The 24,104-nt window shown below is 43.3% G+C and overlaps 1 protein-coding gene across 8 annotated transcripts in view; it reads right to left on the minus strand.

Annotated features, from left to right (window-relative positions):
• The window catches only part of TRPM7 (transient receptor potential cation channel subfamily M member 7), a 121,135-nt gene extending 99,013 nt beyond the window's left edge, over positions 1-22,122 (minus strand). For 3 of the 8 annotated variants that reach the window (XM_031002336.3, XM_063698545.1, XM_031002334.3), the window contains exon 1: positions 21,794-22,098. In XM_031002336.3, the coding sequence (XP_030858196.1) occupies positions 21,794-21,796 (3 nt within the window). In that variant the 5' untranslated portion in view covers positions 21,797-22,098. Of the gene's footprint in view, positions 1-21,263; positions 21,477-21,793 lie in introns of those variants that run through there. The other 5 variants (XM_063698544.1, XM_063698543.1, XM_063698542.1 and 2 more) reach the window with 3 other exon arrangements.
• Between the last annotated feature and the right edge of the window lie 1,982 nt (positions 22,123-24,104).

Here is a 24,104-nt window from a genome sequence, read left to right on the forward strand (position 1 = left end):
TGTGATCTTGGCTCACCACAACCTCCGCCTCCCGGGTTCAAGTGATTCTCCTGCCTCAGCCTCCCGGGTAGCTGGGATTACAGGCATGCGCCACTACGACCAGATAATTTTGTATTTTTTTAGTAGAGATGGGGTTTCTCCATGATGGTCAGGCTGGTCTGGAACGCCCGACCTCAGGTGATCTGCCTGCCTCGGCCTCCCAAAGTGGTGGGATTACAGGCGTGAGCCACCGTGCCCGGCCCATAAACACTTCTATACTACATAATTTTTTATTTACTTTTCACTACATACCATAGTCTGAGGATGGCACCCCAAAACGTCAGAATAATTCCATTTAAATCCCAAGTGACCTAGGTTATTAAATCAACAGTACTGTGTAGATACTATTGCTTCAAATAGTCAAACAGGAGGGAAGCCAAGTTTGAGATTCCCACTATGAACCAAAAACCTTAAGAGGGGCTGGTATTATTCTGGGATATGAGCCATTTAAAAGACAACTAGCTCGGCACAGTAGCTCACACCTGTAATCTCAACATTTTGGGAGCCAAGGTGAGAGGATCCTTTTAGACAGAATTCAAGGCTACCCTGGAAAACATGGTGAAACACCATCTCTACCAAAAGCTAAAAAATTAGCCAGGTGTGGTGATGTGCTCCTGCAGTCCCAGCTACTTGGAAGCCTGAGGCAGGAGGATCGCCTAAGCCGAGGAGGCTGAGGATGCAGTCAGCCATGATCAGGCCACTGCACTCCAGCCTGAGTGAAAGAGTGAGAGACCCTGTCTCAAAAAACAAAACAAAAAAAACCTGAAAAAAAGACAATTAGAATTGATAGATTTGGCCGCGCGCGGTGGCTCACGCCTATAATCCCAACACTTTGGGAGGCTGAGTTGGGCGGATCACAAAGTCAGAAGACCAAGACCATCCTGGCCAACATGGTAAAACCCTGTCTCTACTAAAAATACAAAAATTAGCTGGGTGTGGTGGCGTGTGCCTCTAATCCCAGCTAATCCGGAGGCTGAGGCAGGAGAATCGCTTGAACCAGGGAGTGAACCAGGGAGTCGGAGGTTGCAGTGAGCCAAGATTGCGCCACTGCACTCCAGCCTGGCGACAGAGCAAGACTCCGTCTCAAAAAAAAAAAAAAAAAAGTGATAGATTGATAAAAAATAAAACCCAGCTACATTCCATTTCTAATATAAATACCTAAAGCATAAGGGCATGGAATGGTTAATGATACAGGAATAAAAAGACATAAAGCAAATTCTAATTAGAAGAAAAATAGTGTCAGAAAAATGGGTGCAACACATCAATAGGGATAGAGCAGGTTATTACAAACGTTAAATCTGCCAGATTGCTATTACAATCTTAAATATGATTAACCAAATAAAAGTTTCAAAATACATAAAGGGAAAAAATTAGTAGCATTAGACGAATCTAGGCTCACAGAAGATTAACACATTTCCCTCAATACTGAAGTCAATCAAACAAAACCTAACAGCAGAAGCCAGGCATGGTGGCTCACGCCTGTAACCCCAGCACTCTGGGAGGCAGGAAGATGGCTTGAGTCTGTGAGTTCAAGACCAGCTGGATAACACAGTGAGACTCCATCTCTACAAAAAAATTAAACAGTCAGCCGGGTGTGGTGGTGCACACCTATAGTCAGTCCCAGCTACTCAGGGGGCTGAGGCGAGAGGATCACTTGAGCCTGGGAGATCAAGGCTGCAGTAAGCCAAGATCACACCACTGCAATCCAGCCTCGTTGACAGAGCAAGACCCTGTCTTAAAAATAAATAAATAAATAATCAGCAGAAATATTTAGAAGATTTTAACAACATGTTAACAAGCTTCATTTGATAAATATATGCATGTTTCTGTATATTAGAAACAGAAGATCCATTCATTCTTCTCAAACACACATGGGGCATTTATAAAAATTAATCATGGGTCAGGCCCAGTGGCTCGTACCTGCAATCCGAGTACTTTGGGAGGCCTCATGCATCACCTGAGGCCAGGAGTTCGAGACCAGCCTAACCAACATGGTGAAACCTGTCTCTACTAAAAGTACAAAATAAGTCGTGTGTGGTGGCACACATCTGCAATCCCAACTACTCAGGAGGCTGAGGCAGAACTGCTTGAACCCGGGAGGCAGAGATTGCAGTGAGCCAAGATCATGCCACTGCACTCCAGCCTGGGTGAAAAGAGTAAAACTCTGTCTAAAAAAAAAAAAAAAAATTGATCATGTGCTTGACCATAAAATAAGATTGAACAAATTTCAGACACTGGGTATCTGGCAGGTCATACTCACTGATCACAATGCAATTAACGTAATGTAAACAAAAATTTTAAACCACCAACATTCAACACTTTATATAACTTGAGGATCCAATAAAAATTCATAATTAAAAATTTTAAATTCTTAGAAGTGAATAATAGTGAAAATTCTATGCATTTGAAAACCTGTACAATGCAGTCTAAATGGTGCATGTATAGGAAAATGTATAGGCTTAAGTGATTACATTTAAAAATGAAGGCTGGGCCAGGCACAGTGGATCACGCCTGTAATCCCAGCACTCTGGGAGGCCGAGGTGGGCAGATCACTTGAGGTCAGGAGCTCAAGACCAGCCTGACCAACATGGTGAAAACCATCTCTACTAAAATACAAAAATTAGCAGAGTGTTGTGGTGGGCACCTGTAATCCCAGCTACTCGAGAGACTGAGGCAGGAGAATTGCCTGAACGTGGAAGGCAGAGCTTGCAGTGAGCCCAGATCGTGCTACTGCACTCCAGCCTGGGCAACAGAGCGAGACTCTCTTCAAAAAATAATAATTTTAAAAAAAGGCTGAAAATTAATGAGCTAACTCTCGGACTTTAAAAACATATTGAAAGAATAAAGTCAAAGGAAAGAAATAAAATTAAAGAAAAAAATCAGTAAAACAGATTTTAATAAAACAGCAAGATAAGCAAAAGTTAAAAGTTGGTTCTTAGGTTAACAAAATTGGTAAACCTTTATCAAGACTGAACAAGAAGCCAGGCAAATCACTTGAGTCCAGGAGTTTGAGACCAGCCTGGGCAACATGGCAAAACCCCATCTCTACGAAAAATACAAAAAATTAGCCAAGCATGTGATGGCACGTGCCTGTAGACCCAGCTACTTAGGAGGCTGAAGCCAGAGGATCATCTGAACCCAGGGAGCTCGAGGCTGCAGCGAGCTGTGATCATGCCACCGTACTCCAGCCTGGGTGACAGAATGAGAGAAGGGAGAAGAAGGTAGAAGGGAGAAAGAAGAAGAGGAAGAGGAAGAAGAGGAAGAGGAAAAAGAGGCCGGGTGCAGTGGCTTATACCTGTAATCCCAGCACTTTGGGAGGCTGAGGCGGGCAGATCACCTGACGTTGGGAGTTCGAGACCAGCCTGACCAACATGGAGAAACCCGTCTCTACTAAAAATACAAAATTAGCCAGGCATGGTGGCGCATGCCTATAATCCCAGCTACTTGGAAGGCTGAGGCAGGAGAATTGCTTGAACCTGGGAGGCAGAAGTTATGATGAGCCGAGACCGTGCCATTGCACTCCAGCCTGGGCAACAAGAGCAAAAACTGTCTCCAAAAAAAAAAGAAGAGGCGGTGGAGGTGGCAGCACAAGTAATAGTAAGACTGAAAAGATACAAGGTAATTGAAAGATAAAATAGAAAATAACAGGCTGTTCTGCCTCTGGAGTAGCCATTCTTCTGTTTCTTTACTTTCCTAATAAACTTGCTTTTACTTTACTGTATGGATTCGCCTCAAATTCTGTCTTGCACAAGATCCAGGAACCTGTTCCTGGGGTCTGGATCAGGACCCCTTTCTGGTAACATCTTTCTGGCAAACCATAAAGGGATGATACTGAGGAGACCCCCAACCCAAAGGAAATAGACTGCAGCATTGATTGGCCGACTCTGGGGGTGTCTAATGGCAGTTATGGGGAAATACACAGCTCTCTGCATGTCTGGATCAGAGAAACATGCTCTTGGCCCCCTAGAAGCTGTGCCTGATTACTAGGCCCTAGAAACTGAACGCTTTCCTCGCCCTGTTCCTCCAAGGGCTCTACCTTGAAGCCAGTAATCCAATTAAGAAATTGGCAAATGAAAGACCTTACAACTGATGGATCTCCCGTCTATGTATTTATATGTGTTGTGTGTGTATGATATGAAAGAGCTTTGATTAACTGGTTTAAAAATAAGAGCTTCTGGCCGGGCACAGTGGTTCACGCCTGTAATCCCAGCACTTTGGGAGGCCAAGGTGGGTGGATCACTTGAGGCCAGGAGTTTTGAGACCAGCCTGGCCAACACGTAAAACCCCACCTCTACTAAAAATACAAAAAATTAGCTGGGAATGGTGCCTTGCACCTGTAATCCCAGCTGCTAGGGAAGCTGAGGCAGGAGAATCGCTTGAACCCAGGAGGTGGAGGTAACAGTGAGCCAAGATTGTGCCACTGCACTCCAGCCTGGGCAACGGAAGGAGACTCCGTCCCCCTCCAAAAAAACATATTTAAATAAGAAATAATAAAATAAAATTGGATCAATTTGTCTATAAGGTTTTATTAAGAACTGGGTTTCACATATCAATAATGCACTAGTCCAACAGTGAAATTTGGCTTATTGACATAAAAATCATACAGGAAGCACTGCCAAATATGAAATGGTGTTTGGCTTTCTTTGGGTTGCATTTGTATAAATATGTTATTGGTATGTGTTCCAAAATTATGAAAAGCTCCTATAATTCTGATATGATTCAATGTACCTTATCAGCAGTAATTATGATTATTATGTTAAATTATTGTGTGCCACAAAGGTAACCAAAATTCTTTGTCAATCGTGTCTTTGACTATGGCTGTCCTAAGACTTTCTGTCATCAACATACAACTGTTGTCATGTTTTGATCCTCTTTGAAAGGTGGTTTATAATCAGCTATAGGACTTTCACAGGTGCTCTTAAATGCAGGTTTCTGATAACTTTGGAGACTCTAACATTAGAATAAAGGAAAAAACATTCAGGACTGTCATGGAGGGCTGGAATGTTCACGTGTATCAAACAGGAGTTAACTTCATGGACTGAATTAATGTAAGACTCATCTTTTTTACTTTTTTGCTTAAAACGTTGCTGATCCTTTATTTTGTTTTGCAGAGTCAAGGATTTGAGCTATTGACAGCTATTAACAATTGAGTAAAGTATACTCCTGTGGACAAAATTTGGAGCATATTTGTTTCTCTCTACCCCATTTCTCAATTTGGAGACTATTTATGAGTACTCTTAACTTATGGCAATAGATTTGTTTTTTGTTTTTTGAGACAGAGTTTTGCTCTGTTGCCCAGGCTGGAGGGCAGTGGCATGATCTCAGCTTACTGCTAACTCCGCCCCCTAGGTCCAAGTAATTCTCCTGCCTCAGCCTCCCAAGTAGCTGGGATTACAGGTGCCCGCCACCACACCAAGCTACTTTTTGTATTTTTAGTAGAAACGGGTTTTCACTATGTTGGCCAGGCTGGTCTCAAACTCCTGACACCAAGTGATCCACCTGCCCCAGCCTCCCAAAGTGCTGGGATTACAGGCATGAGCCACCATGCCTGGCCTACAACAGATATTTGTATAAGTGCAGTAAGAATCGGTTTTCTCTTGTGACAGGACACAATTGGAGAAACTGGTTATTTTACCAAGGCTTTGACTGGAATGATGTGCTCTTCTTAAAGGAATCAAACTTGACTTGTAGAGCCAATTAAAAGCCGCTTGGGAAAACTGGCCTCATATCTTGTCTACGCAGTCCCTGTACAGGGTTCCTGACCTGTGATAAGTAAAGAATGTCACTTTTTCACAGGCTCAGGAGCCCCAAGTTATCTTGGGACCTCAAGAAGAGAGAAATTTACCCAATACATAAAGGTATTTGAGGGTACAAACCCACAGCTGAGGTCAGGCGCAGTGGCTCATGGCTGAGCGCGGTGGCTCACGCCTGTAATCACAGCACATTGAGAGGCTGAGGTAGGTGGATCACCTGAGGTCTGGAGTTCGAGACCAGCCTGGCCAACACCTCATCTCTACTAAAAATACAAAAAATTAGCCAGGCGTGGTGGTGTGTGCCTGTAATTCCAACTACACAGGAAGCTGAGGCAGGAGAACCACTTGAACTCAGGAGATGGAGGCTGCAGTGAGCCGAGGTCATGCCAGTGCACTCCAGCCTGGGCAACAGAGTGAGACTCTGTCTCAAAAAGAAAAGGAAAAAAAAAATCCATGCTGGGCTCGGCTTTAAAAGTCTTATCGGAGATTCCTTATGGAACAGAGTTCCATCAAAGCCAATTTCGAAAGCCTATATAATTATTCTTGCTGCACTTTATACAAATAATCTGGCCAAGTATAACAAAGCAAATCGGTCATACTATAACTTGTCTTTAGTAAAAATGGGACACTGGAGTGAGAAAAAATTGTGTTTCAAGAACTATGGTATACCTGTCAGTAGATTCTAGTCTCATCAGTTGTCTGAGTTTTTTTCCTGCAATTTAGGCTGACCTTGCTTTCTCCTGTGAACCAATCAGTGATCTCTGACTGAAGTCCAGGAAAAAAAAAAGAGATGGCTAATGTAAAAATCTGGATCAATATTCTAATTCTGGGCACATAATACAATCACCGATCCCTTATCAGCATGGTTCCAACAGTTGCCAGTTCATGGAAAGCCTTCTAATTTAGTTTACTTGGGACAGTTTTACTTATTTTGCTTTACTGTTATGGAATATATTGCTGTTGTACTCTTTGTATAGGAATACAGGATAAGCTTACTGTATGTTTTATTAAACACTTATTAATCTTTCAGATATTATGTTTTGTCAGAACTCAAGAGTTATGGATGGCCCTCAGCAAACTGATGTGTTGTGAATGAGCGCCTCTCTATCATGGACACAAGAGACCTTAATAGTTAGGCAGGAATATCATCACCCCATTCAGCAAGAAGAGGTTACAAAAGGTGTGTATCTTCATCCCTCTACAACCCTTAGGATGAAGGATTCTCTTATAAAAGAAGGGGGGAAACGTCAGAGGTGTTTAAACCAGAGTGACTCCATCTTGAATAGGGGCTGAGTAAAATAAGGCTGAGACCTGCTGGGCTGCATTCCCAGTAGGTTAGGTATTCTAAGTCACAGGATGAGATGGGAGTCCAACATAAGATATAGGCCATGAAGACTTTGCTGATAAAACAGGTTGCAGTAAAAAAGCTAGCCAAAATCCACCAAAACCAAGATGGCAACACAGTAGACCTCTTCCTCACTGCTCATTATATGCTAATTATAATGTATCACCATACTAAAAGACACTCTAACCAGCACCATGACAGTTTACAGATGCCATGGCAACATTCAGAAGTTACCCTATATAGTCTAAAAAGAGGAGGAACCCTCAGTTCTGGGAACTGCCCACCCCTTTCCCAGAAAATTCATTAATAATCCACTCCTTGCTTAGCACATAATCAACAAATAACCATAAAAGTAGGCAACCAGCAGCCCTCAGGACTGCTCAACCTATGGGGTAACCATTCTTTTATTTACTTTCCCAATAAACTTGCCTTCACTTTACTGTAAAAAAAAAGAAAAAGAAAAAGAAAAAAAAAAGCAAGAAAATAAGAGGATACTATCAACAACTCTGTGTCAAAACGTGTCAAAACATATTAAGTAGGCCAGGTGCAGTAGCTCTTGCCTGTAATCTTAGCAGTTTGGGAGGCCAATGGGGGCAGATTGCTGGAGCTCAGGAATTTGAGACCAGATAAAAGGCGGCTACTATACATTGCGGAATGGCTAAATCGAGCTAATTATCATATACATTGCCTCACATACTATTTTTTTGTGGTGAGACCACTTAAAATATACTTAGTATTTTTCAAAAATACATTGTTATTTACTGTAGTCACCATGTTGTACAGAAGATTTCTTGAAATTATTCTTCCTAACTGAAATTTTGCATCCTTTGACCAACATTTCCCCAGCAATCCCCACCCAAGTCCCTGATAACCACCATTCTACACTCTACCCAGAAGTGAGGCAGGCGGATCATCTGAGGTCACGAGTTCGAGACCAGCCTGATCAATGTGGTGAAACCCCATCACTACTAAAAATATAAAAATTAGCCGGGTGTGGTGGCGGATGCCTCTCATCCCAGCTACTCAGGAGGCTGAGGCAGGAGAATCGCTTGAACCAGGGAAGCGGAGGTTGCAGTGAGCCACTGCACTCCAGCCGGGGCGACAGAGTGAGACTCTGTCTCAAAAAAAAAAAGCTTATAGAATAAGTATATAAAGAAAATGTTTTTGTGCAGCTGTACAATGTGTTTTATATGAAGTGTTATTACAAGAGTCAAAAAGTTTTAAAATGTTTACAAGTCTGTTAAATTAAAAAGTTACAGTAAGCTAGCGTTAATTTATTATTGAATAAAAAATACTTTTTATAAATTTAGTGTAGGCTAGGTGTACAGTGTTTATCAAGTCTACATAAGTGTAATGCCCTAGGCCTTCACATTCACTCACCACTCACTCACTGACTCGCCCAGAACAACTTCCAGGTCCACAAGCTCCATTCACAGTAAATGCCTTATACACCTATACTATTTTTTATTTTTATTGTTTTTTACTTATTTCCATAGGTTATTGGAAACAGGTAGTGTTTAGTTACAAAAGTTAGTTCTTTAGTGGTGACTTGTGAGATTTTGGTGCACCCATTGCCCGACCGGTACACACTGCACCCTATTTGTAGTCTTTTATCCCTGACCCCCTTCCCACCCTTTCTCCCTGAGTCCCCAAAGTCCATTGTGTCATTCTTATGCCTTTGCGTCCTCATAGCTCAGCTCCCACTTACGAGTGGGAACATATGATGTTTGGTTTTCCATTCCTGAGTTACTTCACTTAGAATTAAGAGTCTCCAATCTCATCCAGGTCACTGTGAATGCCATTAATTCATTCCTTTTTATGGCTGAGAAGTATTCCCTCGTATATATATATACCACAATTTCTTTATCCACTCGTTGACTTGATGGGCATTTGAGTTGGTTCCACATTTTTGCAATTACGAATTATGCTGCTATAAACATGCGTATGCAAGTATCTTTTTCTTATAATGACTTATTTTCCTCTGGTAGATACCCAGTAGTGGGACTGCTGTATCAAATGGTATCCTAAGGAATCTCCACATTGTTTCCCATAGTGGTTGTACTAGTTTACATTCCTACCAGCAGTGTAGAAGTGTTCCCTGTTTACCACATCCACATAAATGTCTATTATTTGTTGTTTTTTGTATTATGGCCATTCTTGCTGGAATAAGGTGGTATTATTGCATTCTGGTTTTCTGTTTTGTTTCTTGAGATGGAGTTTTACTCTGTCACCCAGGCTGGAGGGCAATGGCATGATCTCGGCTCACTGCAACCTCCACCTCCCAGGTTCAAGCGATTCTCCTGTCTCAGCCTCTGGAGTAGCTGAGATAACAGGTACCTGCCACCACGCCCAGCTAATTTTTGTATTTTTAGTAGAGATGGGGTTTGAAAACCCCTGACCTCAAGTGATCCACCTGCCTCGGCCTCCCAAAGTGCTAGGATTACAGGCGTGAGCCACTATGCCCAGAAGCCCAGCTAATTTTTGTATTTTTAGTAGAGATGAGGTTTCACCATGTTGGTCAGGCTTTTCCTGAACTCCTGATCTCAGGTGATCCACCCGCCTCAGCCTCCCAAAGTGCTGGGATTACAGGGGTGAGCCGTGGCGCCCAGCCAGTGCCTGGTTTCTAATAAATTTTTGATGTCACAATATATATGTTTTTGTACTATGTATCCCTTAACAAATTATTGTTGCTATTATTATTTTTAATGGTTTTTGTCTTTTAACCTTCATACTAAAAATACAAATGATTTGCATACCACCATTATGGTATTAGAGTATTCTAAATTAACTCTATTTACACTTACCAGTAAGTTTTATACTTTTCATATTCTTTTTGTTACTAATTAGCAACCTTGTCTTTCAGCCTGAAGAAATTCTGTTAGCATTTCTTGTAACACAGGTCTAGTCTCTGAGCTTTTGTCTGGGAAAATCTTCATCTCTCCTTCATTTCTAAAGGAGAGCTGTGCCAGGTACAGTATTCTTGGATAATGGATTTGTTTTTGTTTTTTTGTTCTTCAACACTTCGAATATATCATCCCCTCTACTACATCCCATAGTTTTGGGTTTTTTCCAAGAGCTGGAAACCAGAGTTGTTTCTCATCGGCAAATCAACCCAAAACTTTAGCAAACAATTTGCTAAAAGTCACTTAAATTGTGTCACTCCCATACTCACAGATTTTTACTAAATTTTATGCCTACAGGGACACATAATGACATTAGCATGTTTCAAGAAAATCTCCTGGCCGGGCACGGTGGCTCATGCCTGTTATCCCAACACTTTGGGAAGCCGAAGCAGGTGGATCACCTGAGGTCAGGAGTTTGAGACCAGCCTGGCCAACATGGTGAAATATAAAATATAAAATATTTCTACTAAAAATATAAAAATTAGCTGGGCATGGTGGCGGGCACCTGTAACCTCAGCTACTCAGAAGGCTGAGGCAGGAGAATCGATTGAACCCAGGACACAGAGGTTGCAGTGAGCCAAGATCACGCCATTGCACTCCAACCCAAGCGACAAGAGCAAAATTCCATTTCAAAAAAAAAAAAAGAAAATCTCCTACAGCTTTCCCTACCTGATTCACCAATTTTGTTTATTTCAAAAACTTACTACCTCTCATTCTGTTTATGTAACAGCCAAATGTACATACATTCTTCCCACACGTAGCATTCTCATCATTTACGGCCTTCACTTGTTACACAGGAATCGGCTTCACAAACCCAATATTCACATACCCCAGCTGAAAGTTGTAAATATCACCTAATGATAAAAAAAAGTTTTTATAGTTTTTGAAATTCTAAGTTTCTGCTCTGCCATCAGTTACCCAATCAAATGTGCCCTGGTTATAAATACATATAAAAATTCCTAGTTTTATACACTTTGCTTTTTAATTTTGCTAGGTTGCACTACCAGATTTTACCAAGAGGTGGCAAACTACAAACACAAATCTGAAAATTCCTAAATTTGTATGTTCCAAGTAATGTAAAAAGTAACTATATCCACAGAATGCTAGTAGAGCAGGGAATTTTAAAGATCAGCTGGTGATCTTCAGTGGTTAAATAGTACAGATTCTGGAATCAGACTGGTCTGAGTTAGGATCCCAGCTCTGCTGTTTACTATCTGTGCAACCTTGTGCAAGTTTCAGAGCCTCTTTTTGCTTCCTTACCTGTAAAATAGGATAACAACAGTACTTACCTCACAATGTTACTCTGATGATTAAACAAAATGATCCATGTAAGTTGTTTTAGCACAATGCATGGCACACAGTCAAATTTCAACTGTGATGGTGATCACTTCAAAACTCCTTAAATTATAAATTCTTATACCAGTCTACCAGCAATAAGGGACACGTATTACAAATAAACCTAAGCACATCTTACTCTCTAAACAAATCACTACCAGCACATCCTTCCTGCCTAGATGCTGCTAGCAAAAATTTGGGGAAAAAATTAAAGATTCCTAAAAAATTCTGCTGTTAAGGTAACATGTGGAAATCAAATTTTTTTTAACAAATACATTCTATGATTATATATATTAAAATTAGAAAATTCTAGCTATGGAGAAGTAGGTCCTATTAGGCTAACCATCCCTCAGATAACCACCATAAATTCTGGACAAAAGATAAAAAAGAGGCTAGACACAGTGGCTCACACCTGTAATCCTAGCACTTTGGGAGGCCAAGATGGGACGACTGCTTGAGGCCAGGAGTTTGAGACCAGCCTGGTCAACACAGCGAGACCTCATCTCTATCGTTTAAATTTTTTTTTAAATAAAAAGATATAAAAGACTTGAGGACACTGAAGAGCAACCAAAAGCAAGCAGAAACTAGACGGAGTCTATACTTAGAATAAAGGAATGGTATTGAGTGAGTTTCCCAATTTTTAAGGCTTTTTGCCTGAAAACAGTCCCCATCCTATGCCTAGTGAACAGCTAAATATCAATAGAAATCCCACAGTCTTACTGACTTATAGAACCAGAATACCCAGTTCAAGGTGAAAACAGCAGCTGGAAAGTGATGGGAAAGTTTCCGCAAGAGTTGAGAAAAGGAATCCTATATAATTCATATTAATTCTACACAAATCTCTCACTGACCCATGAAGATCGTACACATGGGGCAGCCTCCAGGCAGCCCAGCTAAATAAAATAACCGAGCAGATATTCCTGCTGCCCATTGTAGGAGAGACAGTTTGGAGTTTGAGTACAATGAAGTTAATCAACAACTGTCTTAGTCGGCTTGGGATGCCACAACCAATACCACACAGACTTGGTGGGATAACAACTGAAATAAATTTTCTCACAGCTCTGGAGACTTAAAGTTCAGGATCAAGATTCCAGGAGGGCCAGTGTCTGATGAAGGCTCTCAGACAGCTGCATCCTCACTGTGTCTTCACACAGTGAAGAGGGAGTGAATAAGCTCTCTGGTATCTCTTCTTCTAAGGACATAAATCCTATCAGACCCAGGGCCCCACCCTCATGACCTCATCTACCCCTGATTACCTCCATCTCCCAAAGTTCTCATCTCCAAATACCATCACACTGGAGGTTAGGGCTTCAAGATATGAATTCTCGGGGAGCGAGGGAGATCACATTCAGTACATAACAACAACAACAACACACACAAACACACAGAGCACAGGATTAAAAGAGAACCCAGAGGCTGGGCGTGGTGGCTCACACCTATAATCCCAGCACTTTGGGAGGCCAAGGCAGGCGGATCGCAAGGTCAGAAGTTTGAGACCAGCCTGACCAACATGGTGAAACCCCATCCCTACTAAAAACACAAAAATTAGCCGGGTGTGGTGTCACGCGCCTGTAATGCCGGCTACTCAGGAGGCTGTGGCAGAAGAATTGCTTGAATCCGGGAGACAGAGGTTGCAGTGAGCTGAGATCACGCCACTGCACTCCAGCCTGGGCAACAGAACAAGACTCCGTATCAAAAAAAAAAAGGTAACCCAGAGCCTCTACTAAGTAACAATCCCAATGTCCAATATACACTCCAAAATGACTAGATATGGTAATGGACAGGAAAATGTGACCCATATTCAAAAGAACGGTAATCAAATTAAAAGAAATCGCCTACTAATAAAGTTCATGTGCTCAAGAAAAGAAAGTTAAATGACACTAAAGACCTAGAAATTGGCTGGGCGCAGTGGCTCATGCCTATAATCCCAGCACTTTGGGAGGCCGAGGTGGGCGGATCACGAGGTCAGGAGATTGAGACCAGTCTGACCAATATGGTGAAACCACATCTCTACTAAAAAAATACAAAAAATCAGCCGGGCGTGGTGGTGGGCGCCTGTAGTCCCAGCTACTCGGGAGGCTGAGGCAGGAGGATGGCGTGAACCCAAGAGGCGGAGCTTGCAGTGAGCCAAGATGCACCACTGCACTCCAGCCTGGGCAACAGAGTGAGACTCTCAAAAAAAAAAAAAAAAAAAAAAAAAAAAACCAACACCTAGAAATTCAGAGTTATGTGATAAATTTGTACATGGGTCAACATGCCTGCCAAGGCTGACCAACATGCCTGCCAAGGGTGACACAGACAATGACAAATAAGACTAGCCTAAAGCAAAATGTTGAAATAAGCTGGCACTCTCTCACTTCCCCTATCAGAGTTCAATACATTTGACTTTCTGACACTCTTACAGACCCTACTCTCTAGTTCCATTCTTTAAAAAAAAAAAAATATATATATATATATACACACACATATACATAATTTTATTATGTCACAGAGTTCCACTCTTACTCTAAACTGGCTGCCAACTACTCAACTAATTAATAATTAGATATTACTGACATTTTAGATACGAACCCTATGAGAGAGTTTTAAAGATATTATTGAAAAGCATCTATAATTCTGTAACAATTGGTAGAAAAGTTCTATATATTTAAAAACTTAAGGCCCGGTGCAGTGGCTTATGCCTGTAACCCCAACACTTTGGGAGGCCAAGGCAGGAGGACCACTTAAGCCCAGGAGTTCAAGATCAACCTGGGCAACAGAGTGAGAAACCCATCTTTGCAAAAACAAAAAAAAAATTTTTTTGAGACGAAATCTCGCTCTGTCACCCAGGCTGGAGTGCAATGGTGCGATCTCAGCTCACTGCAACCTCCACCTCCTGGGTTCAAGCGATTCACCTGCCTCAGCCTCCCGAGTAACTGGGACTACAGGTGCGTGCCACCACGCCCGGCTAATTTTTGTATTTTTAGTAGAGATGGGGTTTCACCATGTTGGCCAGGATGGTCTCGATCTCCTGACCCAGTGATCCACCCGCCTCAGCCTTCCAAAGTGCTGGGATTACAGGCATTAACCACCACACCCAGTCAAAAAAATTTTTTAATTAGCCAGGTTGGTGGTATGGGCTTGTCATTTTAGGTACTTGGGAGGCTGAAGTGGCAGGATCACTTGAGCCTAGGAGGTTGGGAATACAGTAAGCCATGATGATGCCACTGCACTCTGACATGGGCAACAGAGCAAAACACTATCCAAAAAAAAAAAACAGGAAACTTGGATGCTTGGACGTTCACACTGCGAGTAAGCCACATCAACCCATTATCTATCAGTGAGCAGGGTGTTGATACTTTTGTTGATACATTCATGATAGGTTTCTACAGGTTTTATTTCATTTTTTTATATATATTATATATATGTATATATATATATATATATATGTATTTTTTTTTTTTTGAGACAGAGTCTTGTTTTGTCACCCAGGCTGGGGTGCAGTGGCGCAATCTGGAGTCACTGCAACCCCCATCTCCTGGGTTCAACCAATTCTCATGCCCCAGTCTCACAAGGAGCTGGGATTACAGGCACACACCACCACGTCCAGCTGATTTTTATATTTTTAGTAGAGGTGGGGTTATCTACGTTGGCCAGGCTGGTCTCAAACTCCTAGCTTCAAGCAATCCTCCCTCCTCAGCCTCCCAAAGCACTGGGATTACAGGCAAGAGCCACCATGCCCAGTCTTTTCCTGCTGCTTTTAACAAAGAGTTACACCCATCCAGAAATCTATTTAATGACTTTTCTAATCTACTAAGGATTGCCCCAGAGTATGTGTCTCTGCACTTGTCAAAATAAAATGCATGACCGGGCGGTGGCTCACGCTTGTAATCCCAGCACTTTGGGGGGCCAAGGTGGGTGGATCACTTGAGGTCAGGAGTTCGAGACCAGCCTGGTCAACATGGTGAAACCCTGTCTCTGCTAAAAATACAAATATTAGCTGGGCATGGTGGCGGGTGCCTGTAATCCTAGCTACTCGGGAGGCTGAGAGAGGAGAATCACTTGAACCCGGGAGGCAGAGGCTGCAGGGAGCTGAGATTGTGCCACTGCACTCCAGCCTGGGTGACAGAGCAAGACTCCATCTCAAAAAATATAAAAATAAAAATAAAATAAAATGCATACAGACTAATGCGTGTAATCCCAGTACTTTAGGAGGCCAAGGCAGGTAGATCACTTGAGACCAGGAGTTCAAGGCCAGCCTGAGCAACATGCCAAAACTCTGTCTCCAGTAAAAACACAAATTTTTAAAAAATAAAAATAAAAACACAAAAAGTAGCCCAATGTGGTGGCGCAACCTGTAACCTCAGCTACTTGGGAAGCTGCAGCAGGAGAATGGCTTGAACCCGGGAGGCGGAGTCTGCAACGAGCCAAGATCGCACCACTGAACTCTAGCCTAATTGACAGAGAGAGACACTTGTCTCAAAAAAAAAAAAAACAAAAACCAGACAACTGAGTTGTAAATTATCTGTCCTAAGGTTAATACACAGAAATTTGATAGTAAAGGAAATTCTACTAGGTTTCATTATCATTTGAAAAAAATCAAGTACAGCAAACTTTTTAAGTTATAACTTTTTTAAAAAAAACCTTAACTTTTTTAACTTGACATAACACCTGTCATCTGAGGTCTTACAAATATACATGTCCCTGAATATCAAAAGCCTTCTCCAAGTTTCTGTAGTTTGGCAGGTCAACACCTACTCTACCACTTATTAGCCTTGTGACCATTGGCAAGTGATTTTTGATTCTCTGCTCTTTATATATAAATAATGGAGAAAACAGTATTGACATCACAGAATTTTCCTGCGGGATTAATATATGTAAAGTGTCGGGCGAGGTGGCTCATGCCTGTAATCCCAGCACTTTGGGAGGCCAAGGCAGCAAGATTACGAGGTCAGGAGTTCGAGACCAGCCTGACCAACATGGTGAAACTCCGTCTCTACTAAAAATACAAAAATTAGCCGGGCATGGTAGCACATGCCTGTAATCCCAGCTACTCAGGAGGCTGAGGCAGGAGAATCACTTGAACCCGGGAGGCAGAGGTTGCAGTGAGCCGAGATCACGCCACTGCACTTCAGCCTGGGTGACCGAGCAAGACTTCGTCTCAAAAATAAATACACACACACACACACACATAAAGCATTCAGAGCAATGGCCACAGCTAAATGCCGACACATTAGCTAATGCAAAAATGTGCCTAAAGCCTATTACATACTTCTCTTAGTCCAGAGTATCTTCCGGGTATTGGGTATGATAAATTAGACTAGGAAGACTATCATTTCATATAGTAAAGGCTAATGTATAGCCCTATCTTTCTAGTCTAATTATGTTTCTCCAGTGTCCTCCTAACAGTCATAGTCTGCTTCTCAGGTAACTTTCCTCCTGTTATGTCCGGCGTACTACCAAACTGCCAGCAGAAAGCAGAAAACTAAGCCTGTTAAATTTCACTTTGCACACATTTTTCAATCAGTGAACTCTGTCTCAGGGTTGCTATATTATTGATGACTTAGCTCAAAAGCTTTTTGCTCACTTTCCACAAGGAGCTTTGTTTCCAAAGGTTAAGGTTTCCAGAAGTCTGGCAGCTGGATAGTTAAGGTGTTATGTTATTGACATGTTTATATGATAGTAAGAGGGGTAAACAGTGTTTCACAGACTTTAATCCTAATATTGCTCCTTAGGTCAAGTAGGGAAAAGATTATCATTTGCCTTTTACAGATTGAGAAGATAACAGTGATGCTCATAAAAGACTGTGCGGTGGCTCACGCCTGTAATCCCAGCACTTTGGGAGGCTGAGGTCGATCACTTGAGGTCAGGAGTTCAAGACCAGCCTGGCCAACATGGGGAAACCCTGTCTCTACTAAAAGTACAAAAATTAGGCATGGTGGCAGGCACCTGTAATCCCAGCTACTCGAGAGGCTGAGGCAGGAGAATCACTTTAAACTGGAAGGCACAGGTTGCAGTAAGCCGACATCGCGCCACCGCAAGCCTGGGCAAAAGAGCAAAACTCAGTCTCAAAAAAAAAAAGGACTGTGACCTGGCAAAAATATGTCAAGAGTCAAGTCTTGACTTATCAACTTCAAAAAACTGCTTACCTCCACACACCAAAATTCCTTTAACAGGGTTCTAAAACCTCTACGTGGACAGAAAACTAAATACACAGTCCCAGAAAAACAGGTTAAAAAAATCCAGAGCATGAGGTCAAGAGATCGAGACCAGCCTGGCCAACATGGTGAAACCCCATCTCTACTAAAAATATAAAAATCAGATGGGCGTTGTGGCGTGTGCCTGTAATCCCAGCTACTAGAGGCTGAGGCAGGAGAATCACTTGAATCCAGGAGGCGGAGGTTGCAGTGAGCCAAGATCGCACCATTGCACTCCAGCCTGGGAGACAAGAGGGAAACTCCATCTCAAAAAAAAAAAAAAAAAAAAAATTCCAGAGCAATTTCCTAAATCCAAAATTAACTGTACCAAAAAGTCAACAAAATCTCTAAAAGAACTAACAATTTAAATTAGAACTAATCATATTTGTATAAAGTACAAGAGGTCCAATTCTCCAAGTCAAACACTGTATTCACATTCAACTAATCTAATAATTGCAAAGCATCATCTAAAAGCGACACCCATCTTAAGTTCTTTTTACTGATTCACATAAATGACTCAGTTAAAATCCCCATAGTCAAGTAATGCTTATGTCCTAAACTAACCTCAAGCACTGAATTTTGCTTCCCGGTACCAAACTTTTTTTTTTTTTTGAGACAGGGTCTGGTTCTGTTACCCAGGCTGCAGTGCAGTGGCATGATCTCAGCTCACTGCAACCTCAAGCCATCCTCCCACCTCAGCCTCCCAAGTAGCTGGGACCACAGGTGCGCATCACCATGCCCAGCTAATCTTTTTTTATTTCTTTTGGTAGAGACTGGGTTTCGCCATCTTTCCCAGGCTAGTCTTGTACTCCTGGGCTCAAGGGATCCACCCGCCTGAGTCTCTCAAAGTGCTAGGATTACAAGCATGAGCCACTGCACCCTGACCCAGGTACCAAACTTAAAGCATTTGACATTTAACAGGCAGTCACTTAAAAAAAAAACAAACTGCAATTTACTTATATGTTGAAAGATTTCCCAAAAAGAAAGGAGAAAAGGAAACCCAGAATGAAATAATATATCAATGACAAAAACTAAATGACTACTACAAAAACTACTACATGAATAACATATGGGGAACTTCACAACTGAGAGATCAGGCATCAGACAACACGAATCCACTGGTCAATCTTAACATTTAAAAAAAAAAAAAGAAGCCGGGGGCAGTGGCTCACGCCTGTAATCCCAACACTTTGGGAGGCCGAGGCGGGTGGATCACCTGGGGTCAGGAGTTTGAGACCAGCCTGGCCAATATGGCAAACCCTGTCTCTACTAAAAACACAAAAATTAGCCGGGTGTGGTGGTGGACGCCTGTAATCCCAGCTTCAGGAGGCTGGGGCAGCAGAATCGCTTGAACCAGGGAGGCAGAGGTTGCAGTAAGCCAGGCACTCCAGCCTGGGCGACAAGAGCAAGACTCTGTTCCAGATAAAACAACAACAACAAAAAAAAACAAGTGCAAGACTCCTTCTCAAAAAACAAAGACAGTATGTGCCTCTTAATGTAATGCAACAGAAAGTACATAGTACTATCTATGAGTATTGTCAAAGTATGAAACTAGAATCTGATCAAGTCTTTTTTTTTTTTTGAGACAGACTCTCACCCAGGCTGGAGTGAATGGCGCAATCTTGGCTCACTGCAACCTCCGCCTCCAAGTTCAAGGGAGTCTCCTGCCTCAGCCTCACAAGTAGCTGGGATTACAGGTGCCCATCACGACGCCCTGCTAATTTTTAGTAGAGACGGGGTTTCACCATGTTGGCCAGGCTAGTTTTGAACTCCTGACCTCAAGTGATCCGGGATCAGCCTGTCGCCGCCTCCCAAAGTATGGGGATTACTGCGCCCCACCTGATTAAGTAGTTTTTTTTTTTTTTTTGAGACGGAGTCTCACTCTGTCGCCCAGGCTGTAGTGCAGTGGTAGGATCTCCGCTTACTGCAACCTCCACCTCCCAGGTTCAAGCGATTCTCCTGCCTTAGCCTCCTGAGTAGCTAGAATTACAGGTAAGCGCCACCACGCCCGACTACTGATCAAGTCTTTAGATTAACTACTAACTAGTTCACAGGAAATAAAGAGTAGAAGCTGGGCAAAGTGGGGCATGCCTGTAATCCCAACACTTTGGGAGGTGAGACAGCTGGATCACTGGACATCAGGAGTTCAAGACCACCCTGGCCAATATGACGAAACCCCATCTCCACTAAAAATACAAAAATTAGCCGGGTGTGGTGGCTAGCACCTGTAGTCCCAGCTACTTGGGAGGCTGAGGCAGGAGAATCACTTGAACCCAGGAGGCGGAGGCTGCAGTCAGCCGAGATCGCTACACTGCACTCAGCTGGGGCAACAGAGCGAGACTCCGTCTCAAACAAAAAGAAAAAAGAAAAAAAAATACAGAGGAGAAAGAAACACGTTACATGACACTACAGGGATGCATTCAACAAAATCCAAACTGATGGAAATTCTACAAGGCAAATGATGGGTTTCTTTCAACAAATAAATGGTAAACGACACCCCCACACCCCAAGAGAGAAGGTACTAGAGACTGAAAGAGTTACCGACCAAATGCTATGTGCAGAATTCTTTGTAACCTGATTCTAACAAATCAACTGACTAAAACATGAGACAATCAGGGAAATATGCTGAATATTTAATGATACTAAGCAATTATTAATTTTTAGGCATGATAATAATATTGTGGTTATGTTAAAAAGTCCTTGTCTTTTTAGACATAAACACAATAAAGTATCCATAAATGACATTTGTCTGGGATTTGCTTTAAAATTATCCCATTGAGGAATGATAGAAGAAATAAAATTCACATGGTTGAAGCTGTTGAAACTGGCCAATGGGTATATGGTAGTTCATTCTACAATGTATCTTTGCAAGTTTGAAATCTCCCATGTTGGCCTGGCGCGGTGGCTCACGCCTGTAATCCCAGCACTTTGGGAGGCTGAGGCGGGCGGATCACCTGAGGTCAGGAATTAAGAGACCAGCCTGCCAAACGTGGTGAAACCCCGTCTCTACTAAAAATGCAAAAATTAGCCGGGCATGGTGGCTACAGTCCCAGCTACTCGGGAGCCTGAGGCAGGAGAATCGCTTGAACCCCGGAGGCGGAGGTTGCATGAGCGGAGATCGCGCCACTTCACTCCAGCCTGGGCGACAGAGTGAGACCCTGTCTCAAAACAAACAAACAAAAAAGAATAAGGTGGAAAATAGTGAAAGACACATTATTTATTCAAAGTATTACTACATTTGTGTTATAAGTAAAACTCTTATTTTAGTTTTGTATGGCACTTGAATTAGCGTCCAGTGAAAAGCAAACTTGCCAGACTCCAGCAGAGGGAGAGTTGTTTGCATAAAGCCTATCAAATTCAAGTACTGACCAAAAATACCTACTTTGCTCTTCATGTCCCTGATGTAAATGACTTTCTTTTTAAGAAATCTTCAAAATTGGTTCCTGATATCCAAAAATAAAAAGCTCTATCGGAAGCTGCAATGCACCGCCTCCCTCTCTCCATTCCGCACCTTTTGGTTTAAAACACGATCAACTGTTCTCTGGGGCAAGGGATGAGGTAGTTCGACTTAAATCCTAACTGACAGTACATTGTCTTGGTCCCCACAGAAGCCTCCCCCCACCCACCAAAATCCTTAATTCTTGCTAAAGAAAAAAGATCTACCATCAATATTGTCAAATCCCTCCCTTTTGGTTCCAAAAAGGAAATGTACCTGTAGAGTATCCGCTGCACAGCAAACAAGGCACTGCTCCAAACCCGTGTCCTCTACCCGCTTTTTGCTCCCTTCTAGCCCTCCCTCCCTTTTTTCCATGTAGAACTTGAGCAGAGCATTTGGTTCCCTTATCTGCCAGCAACTGGCGCCAGGAGGACCGTGCTCCCAGGAGATGCGGAGCTTGTAGGCTGAGCCCGGCGTCGGGCGCGCTGAGGCCGCTCAGTTGAGCCCAGCCAGGTAGTCCCCGGCTCGCGCCTCTGCCGCCTCGAGAGGCCCTCGCTGGGAGCCGAGTCTCGGCTCAGGGGATTCCCGCGAAGAGGTGTCGCGTCTAACTTGCTACCTGCTCCCGCCCCTCACCCCAGAACGAACTGCACACCCGTCCCGAGAGGACAAATCCGGAAGCCTCAAGGCAATTCGAGGGTCCTTCGCCGCATGCAACGCGGCTCCCCACACACTTGCCTGCCAAGTCTCTCCTTTACCGCCCGCAACCCCAGAACCATTCCCCACCCGGGCCTGCGTGGGTCCAGTACCATTCTCCTCACGGGGCGGACTCCGGAAGGGCAGCAACTCCACCTCCTCCTCCTCCGCGGCCTGTAGCCATCTATCGGGAAGCGTCTCCGGAGGCGGCAGCAGAGGCCGCCGGACAAGGAACGCCCAGGGAAACCTTCTCAGAACTAACTCAGCTCCGGCGCTAGCAGCAGAAGCCGAGTCTTTCATAATTGTGCGACCAACTCCTCCGGGTGACTGGCCACAGGGACGCGCCCGCGCCCGCCTCCGCCGGCGACGGGGCTGGGGACGGACCACGTGAGCGGCGCGGCGCGGCGCGTGCGTCGCCGCCCGCGGGTCGGGTCACGTGAAGGGCGCGCGCTCCCTCGCTTCCAGGCCGCCTCCCTGCGCGCCGCTCGCGCCCCCACGCCGACCGCCTCCGGGTTCCCAGAAAGTGGTGGGGTGTTCACGCCGTATCTCCGTTGGGTACCTAGGCGGGACTTAGACAAACTTCAGCCTCAGCTACGAGAGTGGAACTTGGGGAATCGGAGGTTGAGGGTTAAGGTTCAAGGCTTGCGGATCCAGTCTGGAGTTGCTGTGTGGGCTCATTCCGCTAACTAGGCCTGGCCTGTGCCGACCCGCTCCAGCAAACTCGAGTGTCGCAACACACTCTCTGTGCTTCAGAGCGAGTAGAGGCTTTAAATGTTACTCTCTCCTCGTCCAAAATGCAGAATCATCTTCTTACCCCAATCATGTTCTTTCTCTAGCCTCTCCTGTTGCTGCCGGTAAATATTCTTCTTTGTTCAACTATGGGACTGTCTTTTTCCCTCCAGAGATACTCACCCACATACACGCATACACCACACCTTCTGCACCAAAAGCTGGGTTGTTCCCTTGATGTAATATGTACCTATCCACCTTTCCATTTATTTTGCTGTCACACATGCCAAGGTTTGGCTATTAGCAATGGTTTACTAAATGTTATTCCTTATCTACTGGGAAGACCACAATCAGTTTAATTTTCTTAAAACTGCTTTAACATCTTTCTGCTCCTGAAGTCTTCGAGAGTTCCTCAATCTGACCCTCAGGGATCTGTCTTATCTCTTTTTTAAAAACGACTTTATTTTAAAATAATTGACATGACAAACTGCACGTATTTAAATGTCCAATTTGATAAGTTTTGACATACCTGTGCACCCATGAAATCACCATAATCAAATGAACATATTCACCTCTAAGTTTCCTCCCCCCCTTCATAATCCCTTCATCTCGTCCCTCTCCATCACGTCCCTTATCAACTACAGATCTACTTTCAGTACAGATAAGTTTGCACATGCTGAAGTTTTATATACGGGAATCATACAGCACGCACCTTTTTTTTCGGTCTAACTTCTTTCATTCAGCATAATTATTGCCTCTCAAACATTATGACCCACAATTCACTGAAGTAGGATCTTCTCTCAGAAAAAAAACTAATCCACCCACTGGTTCCCCCAGCTTGTGAACAATCTTCAGGTATTGTGTATTTCTTCCCCATCTGGCAGGTCCAGCAGAACCAAGACTTAAAAATGTTTTAATATATGTGTCACACTAAATTGTCAGCCTTGGGGAAGGCATCTTGACTAATTTATGCATGCAGTCAATAAATGTTTATCTTCTGGATTTCAGTTGGGCCTACACATTTCCTGCCTGTAGGGACTTTATAATCTAGAAGGTAGAGGCAGACAAACTGGAAAATCAAAATAAAATGAGATTAGAGTGCTTTGTTTCGTTAGAACTTTGTAACTCTGGTCTTTTTGTACTCACGAATGCTTCGCTCCTTAGTTGGATGGTGTAGAAATGAAACAAGATGAACTCCTTGACACTTGCCAGTACTCTTTGGTAAATTGGAAAATTTAGAGTTAGAAATGGGGAACAGGATTGGGTGGGCACGGTGGCTCATGCTTGTAATCCCAGCAGTTTGGGAGGCCGAGGCGGGTGGATCACCTGAGGTCCGGAGTTCTAGACCAGCCTGGCCAACACAGTGAAACCCCCGTCTCTACTAAAAATACAAAAATTAGCTGGGCGTGGTGGCAGGCGCCTGTAATCACAGCTACTCGGGGGGCCGAGGCAGAAGAATCGCTTGAACCCAGGAGGCGGAGGTTGCAGTGAGCCGAGATCGCGCCATCGCACTCCAGCCTGGGGGACAAGAGCAGGACTTCGTCTCAAAAAAAAAAAAAAAAAAAGAAAAAGAAAAAGAAATGGGGAAAACAGGATTTATCCTTAATTGAACTAATCAAAATAAATTCCTTAATTTGCAAGTGATCAGCCAGCCTTGAAATTCATAGATGCTGACTTTCAATCAGCAATCAATTC

The sequence above is a fragment of the Gorilla gorilla genome, chromosome 16, assembly GCF_029281585.2.
Source record: "Gorilla gorilla gorilla isolate KB3781 chromosome 16, NHGRI_mGorGor1-v2.1_pri, whole genome shotgun sequence".
Lineage (NCBI taxonomy): Eukaryota > Metazoa > Chordata > Mammalia > Primates > Hominidae > Gorilla > Gorilla gorilla.